The following is a 25,366-nucleotide window of genomic DNA, read 5'->3' on the forward strand; positions in this document are numbered from 1 at the left end:
GGACTGAAGGGTCCCAGGTTCGATTCTGGTGAAGGGCACATGCCTGGGTGGTGGGCTTGATCCCTAGTAGGGGGCGTGCAGGAGGCAGCTGATCAATGATTCTTTCTCATCACTGATGTTTTTCTCCTCCCTTCCTCTCTGAAATCAACTAAAAATATATTTTAAAAAAAGAATGTCTTAAAAACATACACACCATATTCCATGCAAACAGTGATCAAGACAAAATAGGCTATAAGTAAAAAACAGTTATAAAAGATAAACAAGGATATTATTTGATAATAAAAGGGTAAATCCAAATAAATTAAAACAATACCACTTAGAATAGCATTGAAAAGTGTAGGGAGCAGCTAAAGGGTTAAGCCTGGGACTGACCTATTGGCAAAACCACAAACAAGTCCCAGCTTAGAGGGCATAGCCCTCTTAGCATAATCAGGCTTGACCTTATGAGCTCCCTAGATCTTATCTGGGTAGCTAATGAATGGGCTGTGGGAGGTGCAGCAGTGCTGCCAAATCAAGTGAAACTCACAAGAACATTGTAAGTATGGTGACCACTACCTTATTTACCTCTGGCTATAAAATAAAGGCTCAGCTTGCTGTCTGGGTCTCACTCTGTGGCCTTAGCCAGGCACAGGAGATCCACCTAGACCCAGCTTATTCTCTCTGTCTTTTCTTACATCCTTCCATGTCCCCCCTCAGGCTCACTGAACCCTTGACTGAGCTGGCCCGGCACACAAAAGAATAAAATACTGAGAAAAATATAGCCTAGGAGGTAAAAGACTTGTACACTAAAAACTACAAAACATTTTGGAAATAAATTGAAGACCTAAATAAATGAAAAGGAATTCTGTGTTCATGGACTAAAAAATTCAATTAAAATTGTTAAAATGGCAACATGACTCAACAGATTAATGCAATCCCTATTAAAATTTCACTGGCATATTATGCAAAAACTAGTGGCCCATTGCACGAAGATTCATGCAATAGGCCTTGCTTCCCCTGGCTGCCGACACCGGTTTTCCTCTGGCACCCAGGACCCAGGCCTTTAGTCCGGCCACAGCAGTGAGGCTTGGCTTCTCTGCTCCAGCTGCTCCAGCTCCTTTTTATTTTTTTTCCAGCCACTTTTGAGCGGAGCCCAGCGCTGGCGGGAAGCTTGGTTTCCTCCGTCACTGGGAGCAACCCAAGCCTTCTGCTCGCTCCAGTTCCATGGCCACCGCCATCTTCAGTCTTTGCTCCGCACCTGCATATGCAAATTAATTGCCATCTTTGTTGGGCTAATTTGCATAGTTACTCTGATTGGCTGGTGGGTGTAGCGGAGTGACACCAATTTGCATGTTTCTCTTTTATTAGTGTAGATGGTAAAGCTGACCTTTAAATTCATATAAAAATATAAGGGTAGAGATGGGGGCGGTGGCATTTCTAAAGGCAATAGAGGTTGATGAAGCAAAGACTCAATTGGACTGAAGAAAAGTCCAGAATGGAGTCAAGGGCCTAAATAGCCAATATTGAAAAAGTACTTCTCAATTTCAAAACATATTATAAAGCTACTGTAATCAAAACATTGTGGTACTAGCATAGAGACCAGTGGTTCCCAACCTTCTGGCTCTTTAAATACAGTTCCTAATGTTGTGACCCAACCATAAAATTATTTTCATTGCTACTTCATAACTGTAATGTTGCTACTGTTATGAATCGTAATATAAATATCTGATATGCAGGATGGTCTTAGGCGACCCCTGTGAAAGGGTCGTTCGACTGCCAAAGGGGTCGCGACCCACAGGTTGAGAACCGCTGATATAGACCAATGGAATAGAATTGAAAGTCCAGAAATAAATCCATACAATCATGGTGAACTGATGGGTACATACCTCAGTTGCAGGCTCTGGTGGGGGCATGTGCAGGAGGCAATCAATTGATGTGCCTCTCTCACATTGATGTTTTTCTCTGTCTCTCCCCCTCCCTTCCACTCACTCTCAAAATCAATGAGAAAAAATATCCTCAGGTGAGGATTAACACAAATAAAATATATATAAAAATAAATAAATTAAAGGACACGATCAGAATGAAGACAACCCACAGAGCAGGATAAAATACTTTCAAATCACATATCTTAATAGGGACTTTTACCTGTAACATATACAGAACTCTTATAATTCAACAACAAAACACAATCAAATTAAAAAGTGAACAAAGGGCCCTGGCCACATTTGCAGCTTAAAAAACATGGGGTCTTGGCTATTGTGACTCGGTTGGTGTTGACCAGTGCACCGAAAGGTTGCCAGCTAGGTTCCCAGTGAAGGCACATGCCTGCGCTGTGGGTTTGATTTCTGGTCGGGGGTGTGTACAGGAGGCAACCGATCAATGTTTCTTACTCTCACCTTTCCTCTCTAAAATCAATTTTTAAAAAATTTAAAAAATTTATTAAAAAAAAAAGGACAAAGCACTTAAGTAGACATTTCTCCAAAGATATACAAATGGTCAACAAGCAAATGAAAACATACACAATATGATTACTCACTATAGAAACAGAAATCAAAACCACGAGAAGATGCCACTTCTTGCCCATTAAAAGTTGTATAATAATTTTTTAAAAAAAAATATTTTTATTGATTTCTGAGAGGAAGGGAGAGGGAGAGAGAGATAGAAATATCAATGATGAGAGAAAATCATTGATCACCTGCCTCCTGCATGCCCCCCACCGGGGATTAAGCCCACAACCCAGGCATGTGCCCCTGACCAGAATTGAACCCAGGACCCTTCAGTCTGCAGGATAGTGCTCTAGCCACTGAGTCAAAACAGCTAGGGCTATAATAACTTTTTAAACACAGAATCATCCTATGACTCAGCAATTTTATTCCTATATACCCAAAAGAAATGAAAACAAGTACTCAACATGCATGTACTCATATGCACATTTATATCAGTACTATTCATAATAGCTAAAAGGGGGTAAAACAATGTCCATCAATGAATGGATAGATAAACAATTTGTGATATATACAAATAAGAACCTTTACTCAGCTATAAAAAGGATGAAGTACTAATACTAATACATGCTACAACATGGATAGACCTCGAAAACATTGTGCTAAGTAAAGGAAGCCAGGCGTTGAAGGTCACATATTCATGATTTCAGATTAGGTAAATCCACAGAGACAGAAAGCAGACTGGAGGTTCCCAGAGACTTGGGTGAAGAGGTGATGGGGAATGACTACTTAATGGGTACAAGGTTTTATGCTGAGGTGATGAAAATGTTTTGTAACTAGAGAGAGGTGGTGGTTGCACATTGTAAATGTACTAAATGCTATAGAATTGTATACTTTAAAATGGTTAAATTTATATAAATACCATCTTAATAAGACATTTTTTCAAATAAAAACTAGAAGGGAGATTTACTATACCTTATCTTTCTTTCCTTTTTTTGTCTTTTCAGGTGGTGGCACTTTGGGAGCTGGTGGTGGTGTTGATGGAGGAGGAGGTGGAGGAGGTGGAGGTGGTGGTGGTGGTTCTACAACAGCAGTTGTAGGCACAGCACCTCGAGCCGGGACTGGCTGCAATGTGGGAGCAGTCACTGCCATCTGGACAGAACATTCAGCATAACTCATAATTGCAGAAGCTGGTGCCAGTCCTAGGTAATTTGACTGTAAGCTTATTCCTCTGGCCTGATGACCTATTCCTGTTGCTGGATGGCTAACTGATGATACTGCCTGGTGTCCAATCCCTGCAGACTGTTGTCCAGTCCCTGTTGACTGGTGACCTAACACAGAAAACATAAAATGAAACTTTACGACAAAGGCCAAAAAAAAAAAGAAGGAAAAGGGAACCGAGGAATTTGTAGATCAACATATCTCTTCCTAAACAAATAAACAAGCCACATTTTCTGGTAGCAAAATGTTAATTTCTTAGTACTTTTAGCATTAAGGTACCTGAACGTAAAAATCATTGATGTTATGTAAATGCACAGAAAACAATCTGGAAGGATACATAACCAAACTGTTAATAGTAACTGAAGTGTTTATCAAGTGAAAAGAAACACATATAGCCCTTGCAGTGAAAATCCATTAAAATGTCTTTATGACAAATAATTCTGGAAACAAAGATATAATACATCGAAGAAAACATTTTAGCCATAATGCTTACCTGTAGCTATAGCTGATTGGCTGTATAGGACTGGAGAACTACCAATGGTAGCTGATCTCTGAACTACTGCAGTACTAATTTCTGTAGCTTTTCTTTTTACAGCTTTAGTGGAAGGAGAACTAGAGGTGGTAGAATCAACTGAACTCTGAAATGCAAAAGATCCTAGTCAGTGCTGCAAAAGGCCCTAGATAAACATCTTCTTCTAAAATAGAACATGGTGTCAATTATGCCCCAGTCCCCGGAAACTCTTTAGGATGTCAAATGGCATTCTCACCTGGCTAGTTACAATTGTAGTTTGTGTAGAAGGTTTCAATGGAGTATCCTCCTCTGTTCCTGGGGCAGGAGGCTCCTCATTTCCCTCATCCTCCATCTCAACCTCCTGGATCTCACTATCTTCTACAGGAGGAGGAGGGGGTGGAGGAGGAGGAGGAGGAGGGGGTGGAGGAGGAGGAGGAGGAGGAGGAGGGGAGTCCGGGGGTGGAGGTGGGGGTGGTGGCATTTCCAAAGGTAATGGAGGTTGAAGCACAGGCACATTTGACTGAAGGAGGGTCCAGAATGGAGTAAGTGGCATGAGTGATGAAGAAGACACTTGACCAGAAAAGGACTCTTTACAAAGAGAACCTAAAAAACCAAACAGGAGTCAGGGAAAAGGCAAGACAAAAACTCCGTATTTACAGAAATGCGCAATTGAGTGGTGAGACAAAATCTGACCCACAGATCTATTCTACACTGATACCACTGAAATACTAAATAACTCAGTTCAAAATGATTCTCATGGAAAGATAAATTTATAAACCTCATAGTGAGCACTCACCCTAGCTATGAAATACCAATTTTGTTTTTTGGGTCCAGATTTATGAACAAGTAAGTGAAGCGTATCACATCAACCCAATGAGAAATTCAGTCATCTGAACCTACATTAGATTTCAAAATACACAACCTGGCTCTAGCTGGGTAGCTCAGTTGGTTAGAGCATTGTCTGATACACCAAGGTTTCAGGGTTGACCCTCGATGAGGGCACATACAAGAATGAAGCAATGAATGCATGAATAAGTGGAACAACAAAAACCAGTGTTTCTCTCCCCCTTCCTCTTTCTAAAATGAAAAAAACCCACCAAACCACAACTAGAAGACAACACTCTAGGTTCTTTTTACGCTTAAAGGTGAGGAGCAGAGAGTGATGCGCATTTGTGTACTGATTCCGTGTATTTTTAGTGGGCTAAACAAGTATTTGAGGATAACCCAGAACTCCCACACAAATTCTATCCATTTTAATTAATTTGGGTTACTAAAGTTATAAAAATCCATTTGCAAGGTGCTATTGTCAAACCTATCTATCATTCCTTCACATTTCTGAAGGAATTGTGAATTATACTCATTTGTTAAATCACAGCAACATAAATCAGGAAAGTAATTTTATTTCTGTGACGAGAAAAGGGAAATTTATGGGAATAAATCCTCAAGGTAAATGATAACTCAGAGGTGTTTGAAGATGCAGAGGATTTGAAATTGCTGTTGAATTCTGAGTTAAATTACAAGCTGAAAAGCTGTAGGATCAGCTTTCCTCTGGTTTTGCAAAATCCAGTTAACTACTGTCCTTTCTCTGCTGGGAAAAGCTTTAAGGATTAGAGAAAATAGGAGGATATACTTACTTGTAGCCTTCCCCATCCCTCTTTATCGTCAATAGGGAAGTTTCACAATATATGAAACTATTAGATATATATCCCAGGAATGTTGAAGGGGATTTTCTCCCTAAAAATCATAGAATTTAGGAGTAGAAGAGACATGAGAAATCATCTAGTTCAACCTTCTCTTTTAAAGGTAATGAAACCCAGGAAGGAAATAAATTGCCCAAGATCATACAGCTCTTAGTGGCCAGTTATGACTCCTAGTCTAGTGCTATTTTTACCAAGATTTCCTGGTGAAATATCAAAAGTCCAAGAGCTTTAGAAATCTCAAATAAATCTCACTTCTCCTGGAGTAGAGATCCAGATGCAGGTACCTGTTAAATTTCATGGTCAAAAGCAGTGGATTAGATAAGGGCTCTATTATAAAAGGCTCCGGGACAAGGATAAACATTTTACTGTAGCTTGCTGAAAATACACCACACAAGGGCATTCAACAAAGTGATCAGGAACCATTTGGCTTTTATAATAGCTTACTTTTCATAGATCAGAAAAATGACACATTATGTAAGACTAAGAATCTGATTCATATGGTTACTGTAATTATTTTGAGTTGTTGATTACTACTAAAGAACACTGAAAAAATTAATCAGAAAACAAAAAATGCAGTTTTCTAGCTAAAGACGTCAAATATGTCATTTAAGACTTTAAAATATGTCATTAAACTTGTATTTGATTATATCTAATATGAATTTAAACACTAACTTTTAGACAAATAAAGTCTTGGTAGGACTATATTCTAATAATATATCAGAATTACATCAGAACTAAGGCAATAAACATTACTAAACTTCCTTCTAATAAACCAACCACAACATATGGTTGGTAAAATGTCAGATTTTATATAATGGCAGATATCTCATCTAGAAGCATAATGCAATGCCAATACAGTAATGATGGTGATATGCTGCTGTGGAGAGGAATTCAAGAAAACATGGGTTCAAAATTAATAATGTGATTCACAACTCCCAAAATTAATCAGAATTAAACTTTGTAAATATAAGGCAAACTAATCTTGATAAATTCTGCAGTGAACAAGAGCATTTTAGAGTTAATAGTTGAATCTCAAACTACATTTACTCAAGACAAAAGCTGTGTCTTAACATTCATTGGTTATTTTCTTTAGCTAAAATACAAAGAACGTCAAGAAATCTAGTTTGAATATTCATGGATGTCATAGTGCTTTTCTTCATTTCTAAATGTAAACCATTTGTTATATATTTTGAAGTCTGAAGTCCAAGGAGATCTTAAAATGGTATACACAGCTTTTATTATATGCTAACAGATTAAAAAACTGTAAGCTTAGTATAGTGCGGGGATACAAATTTTAAATTCTTTAAGAACATATCTTTTCTATGCAGCTTTATTTTTATTTATGGGCAGGCTTCCTTTGCTTTTGTGTATTCCCCTGAGAAAATTTTGCTTAGTATTTTGAGCCAGGAGGCCAGTTTAGCAATGTAAAGCAAGAAGTTATTATATAAATAACAGGTCCCACAGAGACTTTTTTTGAAAAAGCAGACATATTTAAACTAAGTGACACAAGTCCAGTAAGACAGATATACTAGGTATCTTGAAATATTGCTTATCTTTAGAGACATGTTAAATTCAAACACTGACCAACAAACAAAGATTATAATAGAACTCTGGAACTTCCTTGCTCCACACAGTGTAATAATTTTTCTTCTTTAAAAGATGGTTTAACCACTGCTAAACTGACAAAGAGCACATATTAGAAACTTTCTTTATAGGCTTAAAATAGTGATCAGTATTGCTTTTAAATCCTTAAGGCCTACATACAAATTTGGATTCTCTTTACATCAAGTTTACCATATGGTTTTAGTGATTTTCTCAATATAGATGCTGAAGAATGTAAGATGGTCTATCTCTGGCTTTTCCCTACAGTTTAACTTAGTTTTATTTTAATCAGATAGGAATGTCTCAAGGTCTTCCAACTAGTTGTGTCACAAAAAGAAAAACAGAGAAAATAAATTACTTAATTCTGAGGTGGTCATTTTAGACTATCCAGCTTTGGAACATACAAAAAAGGGACATCAGACAGTGGTCAGGAGTGGAATCACCTACCCAGAACCATCACTACGCCTCTTACGTTCACTAACTACAAAAAAAAGCTAACAATAAAACCAACTTATTAGACTCTGTCTGTCTGTCTATCTATCTATCTAAACCAGAGGTCCTCAAACTTTTTAAACAGGGGGCCAGTTCACTGTCCCTCAGACATTCCACACATGCGCACTGAGGGCCTGGGACGAGTCGGCTGCTAAGCAGGACAGGCAGCGGCAGCAAAAACACCCGGCGGGCCGGATAAATGTTTTCGGGGGGCCGCATGTGGCCCGTGGGCCGTAGTTTGAGGACCCCTGATGAACTATCATTGCTACCAAAATAATGGGAAAAGTAAAAGTAAAATGATAGTAAAATATCCCATAACTTGAGAAAATGTATTTCTATGAAAAATAAGGCAGAATAAAACCACCCTTTTGCTGTTATAAAATTATCACTGCAGTGATATGTGGCTTTTTATTTAGAGCAATCTGATAACAATTCCTAGACTATTTAAGAAATTAATATCATGACTAGTTTCATTTGCTACATCATCAGAATTTTTCTACTGAGATTAGGCAGTACAAAGCATCTTTTTGATAAGCAGAGGACAAAAGAATTCAGCTTTTTACTCCCTAATTTTCCAACAAATTCCGTATCTTTTTATCTTCAAAGGTTTATTACTTTAGAAGCCACTTTTGTCTCTTGCCTTCATATGCCATCATTTTAACAAATAGTTACCAGTTTTTTAGAGCAAAAGGTTTATCAGTCTTGATTATACTTCATTATTCACTTATTTTTGTCATTTCAAGATGGACTTTAAGGGAAAAAAATATGTATTATCTTCCGTAACGTGGCAATCAAGCCACAACTCTTAGAAGAGCGATCAGATTCTCAGAGTAACTGAGGAACTATGGAAGCCTCACTCCCCCTTTTAATGTACAGGTCCTCGAATTACGTCATTTTGTTATAACATCAATGAGATGACATAAGAAGTTAACTTGTTTAATCAATAAGCCTATGGTAAAACTGATTTCATTATACATTGTTTTGCTTAAAGTAACAGAAACTATCGAAGAGTTAAGTGAGGACTTCTGTATCTAACTAAAGTGAAGAGCTCTGACAGTACTTTAAATGTGTTAAGCCATTTTGATTATTTTATAGAAGAATGTTGTTGACTATTTGCAATGATAAATTATTTTGTTTCTCTGGACAAGTATGGTCCTAATTTCATAGCATTTCATCAGATCATTATGATTTATAACAACCACACTTCTTATAGGACTTTTTATAAGTGGAGCTGAAAAATGAGGTTATACTACAGAAAGGTGGAACAAATCTCACATTACTCCACATAGATATTAACAATTCAACAATCTAGTCCCTTAGCAATAATTAGCATTCTGTTATTGGAAATCCACAGCTTGTCTGTGACATGAGAGAGTGGTTATGGGACAGCATTTTAAAATCAAAATACACTGGCTCATCATTTCATTTTTTTTTATCAATAGTATGCTGATTTCCAATCAGTCACTGTCTTTGTTTTCTTCAGTCTAACTTCTTCAATTTTTTTTTTAGGTCAAGCCACTAGTTTTTAATTAAAAATCTGTTATGATTTAAATTATTTCCTTTTTTAAAAAAAAATTATTTCCTTTTTTAATGATCTTAAGTCTTTTTTCTAAAATAATTTCTCTCCAATTAGTACAGGGCAAATTGTCCCACCTGTGGAATTCTCAGAGGGTGCTGTAGAATTTGAATCAGTGCCAGTTTTGTCTTTCAAGGTCTGTTTAGGAAGAGTCTCGTCTTTACTTTCTTGTGCTTGGCTTTCTTCCTCCTCCTCCTCACCATCTGGGAACTCCCACTGAGACTCGCCCGAATGTTCGTTTACATAGAAATATCGTCTATGATCCCTAAATTACAAGAAAGAAAAACACATGTCTTAAGACCCATTCTCCAACAAAGACACTTCCATTTGGTCCTGTCCCAGGACAGCAGTCTGCTCTCACAGGGACGAACCTCTTCTTAATGGACTGCTATTCACAAAGGCAACAAAGAGCTTTGACATTTGAGGATGAAGAACCAAGGAAATTCAAAGCTATTTGCACTGCCAGCAGCTCTGTGAATACAGCCCTGAGCCCTCTCAACTCCAACAGATGACTTAGAAAACACCTCTCATATTCAGATTTTTTTTTTTTTGCCAATGCTTTTCAGGATTTCAAGTGTCATTAACAGAGGGACTCAATTTCCTAGAACACTAATTTCCCTTCCAAAGAAGAGAACAACGAAGTTTGCGAAAGGTGACTCTTCCCCTCTTGGACCGTGGAATTCACATTTCATATTCTTGATACCAAACACAGTGAAAGCTAAAGAGAGGGAGAGTATCTGGGAGCTGAAAAATAAAAGAGCAAAGATTTCAAATAACGAAAAAAAAAAAATCAAGAAAAGCCAAATATAAAAAGAAATGTTTTCATCTGACCTGCTGGCAGAAGATAGTAATCTTGTTCTTCATTCACATCTTCAGCCACGAAGCTTTCCTTAACTTCACCGAGGTTAATCAGGAGTAGTTGCTTCCAGAGGTCCTGTAAAGCGCACAGAGCTCTCGCATGCGCTTAACCCCCAAGCCCGCCCTACTCCGTGCAACACTCTGGAGAGTGAACCAGCTTGTCCAATCTTGGAAAAAAATCCGTTACATGGAACACTTTAAACATTGATTTGTGTTTCTCCAACACGTGGCTGGCGCAAACTCTGTGATCGCTTGTGGTGCTTTGCCTGCCAAGCACCGCTAACTGCAGCTGCTCTCAGTCTCCAGACAGGCTGTCATGTTGTCAAGGTGGTGGTGATCACAAATCATGTCTGAGATGTCAAAGGTGAAAGGTGAAAAGGGGAGAAGAGTGCGTACCTGTCCCAGTGGCAGGACCAGCCTTTAGGAGTGGCGTTTATTTCATACTGTTTTAGTTGTTCTGCTGCATCCTGAAGTTTTCGTTTAAGGTAGTTTCCATTAAGAGCACCTTCCCGCCAGTCTGCAATCCGAGTCTAAAATCAACAAACAGCAATAAGTGTTAAAGACTTACTATTATTTCAGGAGACAGAGATAAGAAGTTCATGAGTTTTCTAGTTCGTGACTGTATTACTATACCGTGGCAGGAGTAAACCAAAGAGGAACAACAACAAAAATCCCATCTTAATGACCTAAATAATATTGTTTGTCTGCAGTTTCCTGAAAAATGAGATTGGACCCCAGTATATTTTTACACTGCTAACTCTCCTGTCCTGTGAAAATGAGAAGCAGTTTTGGTTTTCCCCTTTAGATTATATGAAGATTGGTTCCCCAATAATTTTGGATAGATAGTTCATTCAGTTTAGCAATGTTATTAACCAAAGTAAAGGTTCAGTTCTTAGGGACATTATATACAAACTCTCAGTACTCATCTTAATAATTATATTTTGCTTTGGCTAATACAGTTTTATTTCCTGGGTTAGCAGTTAAATATGCATCAAGGTTAAACATTCAAATTCAGAATTAAAACATAAACAAGACAGATTCTTCACTTGTAGCATTTCATTTAAACACTGACTATACCAAAAATGGCTAATTACCTCAGTCTGTAAGAGCAGCACATGAAAGTTGGAGATGGACTGTCTATTAATGCCTAAAAATTCAAATTTACTCATCAGGGTATTTGCTAGTTCTCCAATCTGAAACTGTAATGCAGGAAAGAAAAAAAGTTAAAATAAAAATGGAATCAGCAATATTTTCTGTATTAAATAAAATCTGGTATTTATTATAGACACTAAAAATATGGGTCTCAAGTAGCTGCATCCAAATAGTTATGCAGAAGATAAGTTTATAATTTATAGCAACGTAACTCCAATAAAATGAAGAATAATGACAGAAGGTTTAGAGAAATTAAATACGTACCTACTCTAACACAACATGGAATTCAACAGTTGAAAACAGACCTGAAATGATGTAACTCTCGGTATTGTTCATACTATCATTTATCCATTGTGTACACTGGTCACAAACTGAAAAATATTAATTCTCCCAGTCCCTTCTACATGGTTGTACACTAGCTAGTAATTAGATAAACTCTTTAAGTCAAAAGAATATGCTGTTTTTCCCAACAAACCAACTCGAAATAGCCACATACTTAATATAGGCCAATTCTCCTGTTAGAAATGACATCAACCAAAGGACTTATATGCATGCATATAGGCCTAAGCAGTGGACACAGACAACAGGGGGGTGAGGGCATGAGTGGGGGGGACAAGGGGGTAATGTGGGGATAAGGACACATATGTAATAACTTTATCAATAAAGAAATTAAAAAAAAATCATCCCATGTCATAGAAAAAAAAGAAAAAGAAATGACATTGGAAGAAAATTTGCCTTTGTGTAAGGACATGTAGTTCATGCAGAAATTAAATTTATGACTTTTAATCTCTTTAGTACTTCCAAACTAGAGAAGCATTTACATCCTGGCTGGTGTGGCTCAGGGGTTGTGCTAGGTCAGTTAGATTCCATCAGGGCACATGCCTGGGTTTCAGGCTTAATTCTCAGTAGGAGGCATGCAGGAGGCAGCCAATCAATGATTCCCTCTCATCACTGATGTTTCTCTCTCTCTCTTTCCTCTCCTTTCCTCTCCGAAATCAATAAAAATAGTTTGGGTGTTCTTGGCCAAGTTGTTCACAGAACAAATACCTCAGTTGTTGAATCAAAGTTACAAACTTTTCAAGCTGGTAACTCAGCATGACAAAAAGCGTCTCAGACAATCAACAAAGGAGAGAATGCTTTTATTGCTTGCAAATTAACCATTAGCACAATTTTAAAACATAAAGAGGCCATCATGAGTGCTAATGCTTTTAAGGGTGTGATCATAGACAACTGAAGAGGTAGAAAAACTGTTGTTGATTTGGATAAAGGAAAAGCAGCCAGTGACAAGCCATTTTGGAGGCAGTGACATATGAACAAGTTCAAGATGCTGCATGATGACTTGAAAGAGATCCCTGGACCAAATGCTAAAAGTGATTCGTTTAAGGTGAGTAGGTAGAGGTATCGATATATTTAAGAAAATAAATGTTTATTTATAGATTAAACAGTACATCAGATATGTACTATATATAAGAAAGTTTAAAACAGAATCATTTGGGGGTTTGGAATGGATTAACTCAATGACCCCACTGAGCCATGCCAGTCAGGCTCAACCTATATTATCTCTAATGGGAAAAAAATGATTTGGCTTTCCAACAAATTGCTTCTCGAGATGCCTTCCAGAATGGATTAAGCTCAAGAACTGAGGTTCCACTGTATTTGATAAGCTATTGCTTTCTAAAGGAGGTTTCTTGTAAGAAAGTAATTAAGAATTTATTATTAATTTATCTACATAAAATCAGTCTTATAATTCCTTATTTCAGTCTTAAATATGACCTTTTCACCTAAGTAAATAATTTAGATTTGGAGATAAAGATTACTTTTAGTACTTGCTAATAGAAAGTAATTTAATGGTTAGCTAATTTAAAAATATTTGTCAAGTTACATTAAGGAATATGTATACATACTTTTAAATCCTGTTCTTCTTCTACTTTAGGTGCTGTTTGTAATTTATTCTTCTCTGAAGATTCTTCTACTTCCATTTCTTTGTCTGAATGCTCATCTATTTTTTCTGAATTTTCAGCACCAATTGCTGCAAAAAGAAGCCACAACAAAACAAACACATAAAATTAATTCTAAGAGACAATAATGATAGAGCCCCATAAACATTTTCTTACCCCTGTAGAAGAGAGACCTGAAAAAGGTTACAAATTCTCTCTGTTGCTCGTGTTTCTTTCTTGTTAAAGAAGCCCTATGCCAAAACCGGTTTGGCTCGGTGGATAGAGCGTCGGCCTGCGGACTGAAGGGTCCCGGGTTCGATTCCGGTCGGGGGCATGTGCCTGGGTTGCGGTCACATCCCCAGTGGGAGATGTGCAGGAGGCAGCTGATCGATGTTTCTCTCCCGTCGATGTTTCTAACTATCTATCTCTCTCCCTTCCTCTCTGTAAAAAATCAATAAAATATATTTAAAAAAAAAAAAAAAAAAAAGAAGCCCTAATGCCTTGGCCAGTTTGGCTCAGTGCCTGGAGTGTCAGCCCGTGCACTGAAGGGTAATGGGTTTGATTCCGGGTCAAGGACACATACCTGGGTTGTAGGTTCCATCCCTGGCTCCAGCTGGGGCGAGGGAGGGAGGCAACCAATTGATGTGTCTCTCCTACATCTATGTTTCACTCTCTCTCCCTCCCTTCCACACTCTCTAAAAAAATCATTGGGAAAAATATCCTTGGGTGAGGATTAACAACAAAAAAAGCCCTAACGATTTATCAACCCAAAAAACGTTATCCCTCATAATCACCTTTCTTAAAATGGGCCTATTTGTTTACATCATTACTCTGTAGTTTCTGCTTTCCCTTTCTCTTTTATTAATCTTTTCTAATCTTCTCTTTCAGAATACCACAAATTCACTTACTTACAAAAGCTAGATATCAAACTCAGAATATCTGAGGGTTATCAAGTGAGTTCTGAAAAAAAAAAAAAAAGACTTTCTTTTTATTTAAAAAAGTTTTATTGATTTCAGAGAGGAAGGGAGAGGGAGAGAGAGAAACTTCAATGATGAGAGAGAATCTTTGATTGGCTGCCTCCTACATGCCCCCTACTGGAGATGAGCCCATAACCGGGAATTGAGCCATGACTTCCTGGTTCGTAACTAGTGAGCCACACCTGCTGGCCAAAGGCTTTCAAAATCAGAGCAGCATTTTAAACTACCTAATAACTTCATTTCTGAACTAGCTAAGACCTGAAGACAATTTGTATTGGACCAACCTACTCTTCTGGTTGGTGCTGATTCTGTTAGTAACGGGAATCTCCAAAAGAACAGGTTTACCACCAACTTGGAGTAAAGGATAAGAACTCAAGCCCTGGCCAGGTACATCAGTTGGTTAGAACATCATATCAATACACCAAGGTTGGGGGTTCAATCCCAGTCAGAGCACATAAAAGGAGCAACCAACGAATGCATAAATAAGTGGGTCAACAAACCAATGTTTCTCTAAAATCAATTAAAAAGAAAAAAAATTTAGCCCTGGCCAGTGTGGTTCAGTTGGTTCGAGTGTCATCTATACACCAAAAGATAGCTGGTTCGATTCCTAGTCAGGGCACAAAGGCTGCAGGTGAGATCCCAGTTGGGGTGTATATGGGAGGCAACATCAATGTTTCTCTCTCCCTCCCTTCCTCCCTCCCTTGATCTCTAAAAATCAATAAAAAACATATCCTTAGCAGAGGATTAAAAAATAAGTAACAAATATGAACTCTTTGTTAGGCTTGCTTCAAAACACCTGCTTAACAACTAATCCCCATATAAAATGTAATTTTTTCAGTCATGAGAACCACTTTTTAAAAAAAATAATCAAATCTGAGCCTGGCTGGCATGGCTCAGTGGTTGAGCGTCAACCTATGAACTAGATCAAGGTTTGATTCTGGCCAGGGCATATGCCCAGGTTGTGGGCTTGATCCCCAGTGTGGGCACACGGGAGGCAGATCAATGACTGATTCTCTCTCATCACTGATGTTTCTCTCTCTCTTAAATTAATAAAAACATAAACTTCTAAAAACTGTCCATCAACGGGGGAAGAGTTAAATGTAAAAAAGACATCCAGCTTGGCTGGTGTGGCTCAGTGATTGAGCACCAACCTCTGAACCAGGAGATCACGTTTCAACTCCCAGTTGGGGCACATGTCTGGTTGCGGGCTTGTGCAGGAGGCAGCCTATCAAAGATTCTCTCTCATCACTGATGTTTCTATCTCTCTCTCCCTCTCTGAAATCAATAAAAGTGTGTATATATATATATATATATATAAAGAGATATCCATACCACTTTGTGGTTAAAAACAAAGATTTTCAAGCCATGTTTTGTTGTTTTTTTAAAAAATATATTTTTATTGATTTCAGAGAGGAAGGAAGAGGGAGAGATAGAAAGATCAATGATGAGAGAGAATCATTGATCGGCTGCCTCCTGCATGCCCCCCACTGGGGATTGAGCCCGCAACCCAGGCATGTGCCCTTGACCGGAATCGAACCTGGGACCCTTCACAGTCTGCAGGCTGATGCTCTATCCATCGAGCCAACCCGGCCAGGGCAAGCCATGTTTTTAAGTGAAAAAAATTACGTTGCCTAACAATCTATAGGGCCAATCTCATCTCATCTCATCCATACAGTAATATGTTCATGTATACATAACTTAAAAAGTAAAAGGTCTAGAATACATATGTAGATAAAGGAGAATGGATGACCTTAGGGGTATGGAATGAGAATAGAGAAAAGATGAAGGGGGTCTTTTAGAATTCTACTTTACGTTCTTCTATATTGTTGATTGAAAAGAAAAAAATCAAACAAAGATGTTTTCATTTATCTGTTTTTGTTCATTTGTTGCTTTTTTAGCCATAACCTATAAGGTATCTTCTTCTGCTAGGAATGCTCTATTAAGGTTTGGTAGTCAAATCTTATTGCTAACTTTCCACTACAAAATTAAGGCCAAATGGAGATAAAAGCATTAGTTCTGATAACAGACTGGGAAAATGCAGCAGGATCTCTTCATTACTGTGAATGAAGATAACTTGAGTCCTAATGAAAGCATCAAACGTATCTACACAGCCAACCAGAGGCTGGGAAACTTGCTAGAAGTGGTCAAAATTTGCCCTGCTTACCAACTGGAAATAGTGAACCAAGTAAGGAGAGCCCATGGTCTTATACAGATAAGAATTATTGTGTCCCTAGCCGACTTTCTCAGTGGTTAAAGCGTTGGCCCGAGGACTGAAGGGTTGCAGGTTAGATTCGTCAAGGGCACGTACCTCAAGTTGCAGGCTTAATCCCCAGTTCGGTTGAGGCGTGTGGTAGGGGGCAACCAATCGGTGTGGTCTCTCTCACATTGATGTTTCTCTCTCTGTGTGTCACCCCCTCCCTTCCACTCTCTCTAAATATCAATGGGAAAAATATCCTCGGATGAGGATTAACAAAAAAGAAAAAAAATTACTGTGGCAAGAGTAAGAAAGGAGAAAGAAGAGCCAATCTTGTTTTTCTGTTTCTGAGGGAGAAGTAACCTCCAATCAGTAGTGAATACATAACTGAACAGATGCCATCCTTTCAGAATCTTAACTCTTCCATTAGTGGACAGGAAAAGGTTGAGAGAAGTGGAAGGAAGCTTCCTTCCCAGCATTTCGGTAAAAGGGTAAAGTGCTGTCCCCTTTTGTGGAAGAGGGAACAAAAAAGGGAAATGAAGGAATTTCCTTCCACATCTTTCATCTTTAAAGTTTAATGTAAAGCACGAATTACCAGTTTCTCCATTTTCTGGAGTCTCCCGTCCAGTTTTGCTAGAACTCCGGCTGGTAGATTCTGGACTGGTAGCTCGAACAAACATCTTCCATTTTCCTTTTTTAGACATAAGTTTACGCATTCCATCTTGTGATGCCGGCTGGCTGATATCAGAACATGGACTAGACCCTGACACACTACCATCTCCTTCCTCCAAGGCTCGCAACTCTGCCTACAAAGAACATGAAAATAAAGTTAGTGTCATTAACTGTTAGTAACATTAAAACGTCTGTGAGTAGCCATGTGTTTTCTGAATTTAAATCCTTCGAGGACAGGAAGCATTTCTTAATACATTTTTTTCAACAATATAGAAGAACGTAAAGTAGAATTCTAAAAGACCCCCTTCATCTTTTCTCTATTCTCGTTCCATACCCCTAAGGTCATCCATTCTCCTTTATCTACATATATATTCTAGACCTTTTACATTTGAAGTTATGTATACATGAACATATTACTGTATGGATGAGATGAGATTAGCCCTGTAGATTGTTAGGCAACATAATTTTTTTCACTTAAAAACATGGCTTGCCCTGGCCAGTTTGGCTCGATGGATAGAGCATCAGCCTGCAGACTGTGAAGGGTCCCAGGTTCGATTCCGGTCAAGGGCACATCCTGTTGCATTTTTCCAAAAATGTATTGAAAATTTAAGGGTACATACCATATTCCATATTCAATTGTTACTCAATAAATGCTGATTCATGATTATAGTCAAATATGGATTTGAAGGAGATAGGTTCTAGAGATCCACTAATAGACAAAATTTGCAACACGTGTACAAAACAGACAAAGCTTAACTTTGCTAATCTCTCTTATTAATGTCAAGGAGATATTACTGTTATAACACGTTATGATTTTCCTTCATCCAAGGTAGCAGTAGATGAAACTGTTCAAAGAAAATCAGGGCAGAAAAGATGTGCTTTTTCCCCTTTTAAAGAAAAGCACATGAAATTATAGGTTCCTTGTAATTCTTCTGTTCTTACAAAGTCCATTTAACATCAAAACATGGTATGCCATGGCTGATAAGCAGACACCAACTTGTACTTTGTTGGGTTAAAAAAAAAGTTAATCGCAAGAATTTGTAATGCTTATTTGTTAAGAAGCTAAATAAAATATATTTTATTCACTGTATCTATTCTTAAATCAGGACAATGTCAGTCTTTATTGGTTGTCAACTACCAAAAAAACATTGTCAGGGACCAAAACAACTACAATTCCACAATTCAAGTTTCTATTGCATAAGCTTAAACATACCTAGATGAAAAGATAAGAAAAACAAAACCCCAGTAAGTGTGCTATAATTTATGCCCAATGACCCCAGAGTATGATAGTACTGAGGGAAGAAAATGCACATTAGTTAAAATTTCAAAGCTTACTTTTTTCCTTTCCAAAACGAGCTCCAGTTCAAGGGTATCTTGTTCCTCCTCCTCACTTTCTCCAGATTGAACAACACTGCAAAGATCCTCCTGAGAAGGGTCTTCCATATTGTCCAATACAGTTTCCTGTGACTTTACTATTGCTGCTGTTTCTTCTGTTGTACTTGTTTCTTTCACTTCTGAGACTGGATCTACTTCTTTACAAATTACTTTTCTTCTCCATCTCTCTTCCTCCTCTTTTATTCCCTCAGGCAATAAAGGAGCAAGCAGTGCTGCTGCCACCCCTTTTCTCTCTTCCTCACTATTTGAGAGAGCTTGAATTCCTTCATTTACTTCCTATAAAGAATAAAATAACTTCACTTTTCAAATAAATCTCACCTGTATATAATTGTTCATGTAAAAAAAATGACTGCATTTTTCAGTCATTGATTATCGAAAACCAACTTCCAACAGATTAGTATGTTTGTATCATTTTCTTTACATGTGCATAATGGAAAGATTGCTATTTAGGAAGGCAACCTGAACTAGAACCTAGTTGTGGGAGGAACTCAAAACACATCCTTCCCCCATTCTCCCTATGTAAAAAAACAAACTAATAAGAAGCACAAGTAGATTTAAGGAAGGTCAAAGTTTTGTCAGCTCAACACATGACTGTATAACTATTCACCTTTCTCTTCTCTATGATGAGATAACCTCACATTTATTCTATAAAGGTGATTTAAAGGAAAGCAAAACATTTCTAAAATGAAATGTGTGATTATATTTAAAGTGTCTATTTCTTCCACTGGGATATTTACTTTACCTCCCTCCTAGAGTTGCAAATATTAAATTATTCCAAAAGTAATTTTTGGACACCCCCTACTCCATTATTTAAAAATTCAAGACAAATTAAATTTCAACTCACACACTCTGCAAAATACAACATACTTTTCTTATTGATGAGGCTACAGAAATGCTCATTTCACTAGTTTTAGTTAAGGTAACTGATCACTTTATTTTAAAAAAGAATGGCTATTATAAAAAAATCAACAAAACCCTGTCTGGTGTGGCTCAGTTGGTTGGGGCATCATCCTGTGCACTGAAAGGCAGGAGGTGTGCAGGAAGCAGCCAATTGATGTTTTGCCCTCTCATGGATGTTTTTCTCTCTCTCCCTCTCCCTTCCTCTCTCTCTAAAAATAAAAAAACAAAACAAACTATTTTTTTAAAAAAATCAACAATCAACAAGTGTTTGCAAGGATGTAAAGAAGGAGAAACCAAGATGGCGGCAAGGTAAACACTGAAGTTTGCTGCCTCGAAAAACCACTTCAAAAATACAACTAAAAGACAGAACGGACATCATCTAGAACCACAGGAAGGCTGGCTGAGTGGAAATTCTACAACTAGAAGGAAAAAGAAAAGCACACTGAGACTCAGAGGAGGTGTGAAAGTAAAGTGCAGAGGTACGGAGGCGCACGCGGCAAGGGCTGGCAATTGAGGATGCGGCTGTCTTTTTCAATGGGGAGGGAGTCTCAGGCTCTGAGCTCCAGTTCCGGGCGAGTCTCTAGGGACCCAGACTCATAGGGAGAAGCGGGACTGTCTGGCATCGGTCGGAAACCGAGGGCAGCTTTCTCTCCGAGGGGCTTGCAGCGATTACCAGGACACTGAGAAGCAGAGCCTCTGAGGGCAAGTCTGAGAGCAGCCATAACTGCTAGCCCCGCCCTGTTGATCCCGTGGGACCCGCCCCGCCCAAGCCTTGCAGGGAGGCTTTTGCTGGATAGCCGCAGGCAAAGGCTAGATTAGCACCTCCCTAGAGATCCAGGAGCCAGGAAGCCCAGAGGTCAGAGTGGGACCATCCAGTTTGCAGCTCCCTGGAAACATAAAGGACACACTCAGGGGGCAGACTCAGTGAGCACCAAAGCCCCACTGAAGCAAGTCTTGCCCCAGAAGGGTGTCTCCAGTACAGAAGTTCTCCCACTGCAGACACAGCTAATTCTCACAGCCAATTGGCCTGGAGGTCAATTCCTCCCAGTGATACCTACAACAATCAAGGCTTAATTACAACAAGACTGTGCACAAAGACCACAAGGGGGTGCACCAAGAGTGTCCTCCTCAGGTAATTGGGGAGGCTGAACTACTGGGCCCTAGAGGACACTCAGCACAGAAAACCACTTTTTCAACATAGGGAAGCATAAAAAATGCCGAGACAAAGAAACAGGACACAAACGAAAGAAATGGAGGAAAGCAAACTGCTGGATATAGAGTTTAAAACCACACTTTTAAGGTCTTTAAAGAACTGTCTAGAAGCCGCTGATAAATATAGTGAGATCCTCAAGAAATCTAGTGAGACCCTCGATGTTGTGATAAAGAACCAACTAGAAATTAAGCATACACTGACTGAAATAAAGAATATTATACAGACTCCCAACAGCAGACCAGAGGATCACAAGAATCAAGTCAAAGATTTGAAATACAAAGAAGCAAAAAACACCCAACCAGAAAAGTAAAATGAAAAAAGAATCCAAAAATACGAAGATAGTGAAAGGAGCCTCTGGGACAACTTCAAGCATACCAACATCCGAATTATAGGGGTGCCAGAAGAAGAGAGAGAACAAGATATTGAAAACCTATTTCAAGAAATAATGACAGAAAACTTCCCCTACCTCGTGAAAGAAATAGACTTCCAAGTCCAGGAAGCACAGAGGACCCCAAACAAAAGGAATTCAAAGAGGACCACACCAAGACACATCATAATTAAAATGCCAAGAGCAAAAGACAAAGAGAGTATCCTAAAAGCAGCAAGAGAAAAACAGTCAGTTACCTACAAGGGAGTACCCGTATGACTGTCAGCTGATTTCTCAACAGAAACTTTGCAGGCCAGAAGGGAGTGGCAAGAAATATTCAAAGTGATGAATACCAAGAACCTACAACCAAGAGTACTTTATCCAGCAAAGCTATCATTCAGAATTGAAGGTCAGATAAAGAGCTTCACAGATAAGGAAAAGCTAAAGGAGTTCATCACCACCAAACCAGTATTATATGAAATGCTGAAAGGTATCCTTTAAGAAGAAGAAGAAGAAAAAGGTAAAGATACAAATTATGAACAACAAATACACATCTATCAACAAGTGAGTCTAAAAATCAAGTGAATAAATAATCTGATGAACAATATGAACTGGTGATTATAATAGAATCAGGGACATAGAAAGGGAATGGACTGACTATTCTTGGGGAAGAAAGGGGTGTGGGGGATGCGGGAAGAGATTGGACAATAATCGTGCACCTATGGATGAGGACAGTGGGTGGGGAGTGAGGGCGGAGGGAGGGGTGGGAACTGGGTGGAGGGGAGTTATGGTGGGAAAAAAGAGGAACCAATGTAATAATCTGAACAATACAGATTTAATTAAAAACAACAATAACAAAAAAAAAAAAAAAAAAAAAAGGATGTAAAGAAAGGGAACCCTGATACATGTTGATGGCATAGTAAATTAGTAGTCAATATGGAAAATAGCATTGAGGCTTGTCAAAAGATTAAAATCAAACTACCATACAGCCCAACAATCCTAGTTCTGGGTATTCAACTGAAGAAAATAAAAATGATAATCCAAGAAGATATATGCACTCCAATGTTCACTGCAGCATTATTTACAGTAACAATGATATGGGAGAAATTCAGGTATCTATCGATAGACAAATAAACATTCAATATACATATAAAATGGAATATTACTTAGCCATAAAAAGGAAGGAAATCTTGTCATTTGTGACATGGATGGCTAAGTGAAATAAGTCAGAGGACAAATACTATCTGATTTCACTTACGTGAAATTAAAAAAAAACAACATTCCGAAGTACAGAGAACAAACTGATAGTTGCAAGGGGGCTAGTGTAGGGAGTAAAGGAGAGTAAGAGGTACAAACCTCAAATATAAATAAGTCAAAGGGATACAAGATACAGCATGAGGAATATAGTCAATAATATTGTAATAACTTTGTACGATGACAGATGTTTAATAAACTTATTGTGTTGATCATGTTGTAAGGTGTATAATTGTTGAATCACTATGTTGTACACCTGAAACTAATACAATATTGTATTGGCAACTATACTTATGTGGAATCCCAAAATAAAACTACTCTGAAGTGAAGAAGGGGAACTGAAGCTATGGCTATTGGCTGCTCCCACATCTTTTAAAATGACCCAAGGAGCCTCTATGGTACCCTAACGCTCCAAAAGAATCACTGAACTTGTTTAACTCCCATAAACGCCACATAATAAACAGAAACAGATTAAGTAAAATTTTAAGAAACAGGATTTATCTTATTACACATCTGTGTTGTAAAATACTAACAGAAGGCCTGGCCGGTGTTGCTCCAGTGGTTGAGCATCGACCTATGAACCAGGAGGTCATGGTTTGATTCCTGGTCAGGGCACATGCCTGGGTTGCAGAAGGTAGCCGATCAATGATTCTCATCACTGATGTTCCTATCTCTCTCCCCTCTCTGAAATATCTATATAAAAGCCTAAGTGACTGTCCGACCGTTCACCCAGTAGCTATGACATGCAATGACCATCAGGGGGCAGGCATTTTGACCAATAGAGGAGGGAGCCTTATGCCTCGTGGAATCGGCTGTTAGGTTGCTGCTGGGGCACTGTTGGCCCTGAATTTGCTTCACCCGCACCCCAGACCCACTGGAAGATTGTTGGAGGCCTGGTGCTCATATACTGGTGGGGACACCTGGCCTGCGTCCTCTTGCAATTTGGGACCCCTCGGGGGATGTCAGAGAGCTGGTTTTGGCCCAATCTCCACAGGCCAGGCTGAGGGACCCCACTGATGCATGAATCCGTGCACTGCGCCTCTAGTATATATATATATAAAATGCCAGTAACCTTAACAGCCATAACGACCAGTCGCTATGACGCCCACTGTGGCCCAATCAAGGGGTGGGGCCGGCCAGGGCCAACCTTGCACCCCTCCCCCCTGCCAGCTGGACTCTCCAACCCTGATCAAGAGGGGGGTGGCCGGCCAAATGCTCACTCCCACTCCCCCATACCAGCCCCACCCCCGATCAGCCAGCCTCACCACGATAGGCCCACAGCCCCTCCCCCTGGCCAGCCCGCCCCTTATTACACCCCCCCAACCCCAATAGAGGGTGGGGCTGGGTGGCCAACCCCCTGCAGCCCCTCCCTCTGGCCACCCCACCCCTGATCACACCCCCCACACCAATAGGGGGTGGGGCTGGCCAGCCAACCTCTTGCAGCCCCTCCCTCTGACCGGCCACACCCCCAATGGGCCTCCACCACCCTGATCAGCCTGCAGCCACTTCCCCTGGGCAGCCCTGCCCCTGATTGCCACCCCACCTTGATAGGGGCAGGGCCAGCCAGCCAACTTTCCATAGCCCCTCCCCCGGGCCGTCCTGCCCCGGATTGCCCCCACCTCAATCTCCTGCAGCCCCTCTCTCTGCCTGGCACCCCCACCCCATTCAGGGGCAGGGCCGGCTGGCCCACTGCCCACAACCCCTCCCCATGGCTGGCCCCGCTCCCAATTGGCCCCCTAACCCCAACCCGGGGGCAGGGCTCACCATCCAATCGCCATGGCCCCTTACCACAGCCGGCCTGGCCCTGATTGGGCCCCAATCAGGGTAGGCCGGCTGGCCAACCTCCTGCCATCTCCTCCTCCCAACAGGCCCAGCCCCGATCTGCCCCGATCGGGGCTTGGCGGCCAGACCCCACCCTTGCACGAATTCGTGCACTGGGCCTCTAGTATATATTAACAGACGCCTTCTATACCTGTGCCACAGTAACATTCAAATTCTTTAGATATGGCCCAGCTGGCATGGCTCAGCAGTTGAGCATCCAATCTGGAACCAAGAGGTCACCGGTTCTATTCCCAGTCAGGGCACATGCCCATGTAGTAAGCTTGATCCCCACTAGGGGGCATGCAGGGGGCAGCCAATGGATGATGCCCCCCTCTCACCAATGTTTCTATCTCTCTATTCCTCTCCCTTCCTCTAAAAAAAGTAAAAAAAAAAAATCTTTAGATTTGAAAATATGTAAATGAGGTAAGTTGTAACACTGACCTTTTTAACTTCTCGCTTGGCTATGACTGGTCCACCTTTACTACTGGCAACAGAAATATTTTTCTCCTTGTTATACATGTCTGTATTTACCACAAAATTAGTTTCAGTACCTGTTACTGAACTGAAAAGAAAAAAAAAAAAGGCAATTATCATTAAAAGATAAAGACTTAAATTTCCTTCTAGGTAATTTCTTTTTCAAGGTATTCCTACCTGGGTTGGTAATGTTGTAATCCCTGTACCTGGGTGGCAAGATACTGGGGTAATTCCCATGTCACTTCATTTGTTTGTGTATTCCAATAATAATAGCATCCTGTGTTCTCATCCCAGACTTCTTGCCAATCTCCCATCTCAATCTCAACTATAAGAAAATAAAACAAATTTTAAGAAGCACGAATTACTCCACAATTCTGACTTATAACCCAAGTCCCTCTAAAGCCATAACAATCTAACACAGGATTTCTCAGCCTTAGCACTAGGACATGATAGTTCTCTGTTGGGTGTCGGGAGGCAGTCCTATGTAGTGTTTGGCAGCATCCTGGTCTCTACCCACTAGATGCAGTAACACTCCCCCCACCTCCTGTTGTGACAACCAAAACTGTCTCTAGACATTGTCAAATGTCTCCTGGGAGGCAACTCCCCACACCCCATCATCTTGGCACA

General features: G+C 39.7%; 1 protein-coding gene across 1 annotated transcript in view; it reads right to left on the reverse strand.

The window, feature by feature from the left end:
• FNBP4 (formin binding protein 4) overlaps positions 1-25,366 on the reverse strand; it is a 37,119-nt gene that overhangs the window by 4,732 nt on the left and 7,021 nt on the right. The window contains exons 5-15 of the mRNA XM_070428011.1: positions 24,917-25,064; positions 24,707-24,827; positions 18,651-18,986; positions 17,239-17,449; positions 13,440-13,564; positions 11,478-11,582; positions 10,780-10,913; positions 9,603-9,790; positions 4,412-4,758; positions 4,138-4,282; positions 3,399-3,754 (exon numbers count right to left, since the gene is read on the reverse strand). Coding sequence (XP_070284112.1) covers positions 3,399-3,754; positions 4,138-4,282; positions 4,412-4,758; positions 9,603-9,790; positions 10,780-10,913; positions 11,478-11,582; positions 13,440-13,564; positions 17,239-17,449; positions 18,651-18,986; positions 24,707-24,827; positions 24,917-25,064 — 2,216 coding nt within the window. The remainder of the gene's footprint in view (positions 1-3,398; positions 3,755-4,137; positions 4,283-4,411; positions 4,759-9,602; positions 9,791-10,779; positions 10,914-11,477; positions 11,583-13,439; positions 13,565-17,238; positions 17,450-18,650; positions 18,987-24,706; positions 24,828-24,916; positions 25,065-25,366) is intronic.

This window comes from Myotis yumanensis, unplaced genomic scaffold, assembly GCF_028538775.1.
Source record: "Myotis yumanensis isolate MYYU_CA2020_CCGP unplaced genomic scaffold, mMyoYum1.0.hap1 SCAF_10, whole genome shotgun sequence".
Taxonomy (NCBI): domain Eukaryota; kingdom Metazoa; phylum Chordata; class Mammalia; order Chiroptera; family Vespertilionidae; genus Myotis; species Myotis yumanensis.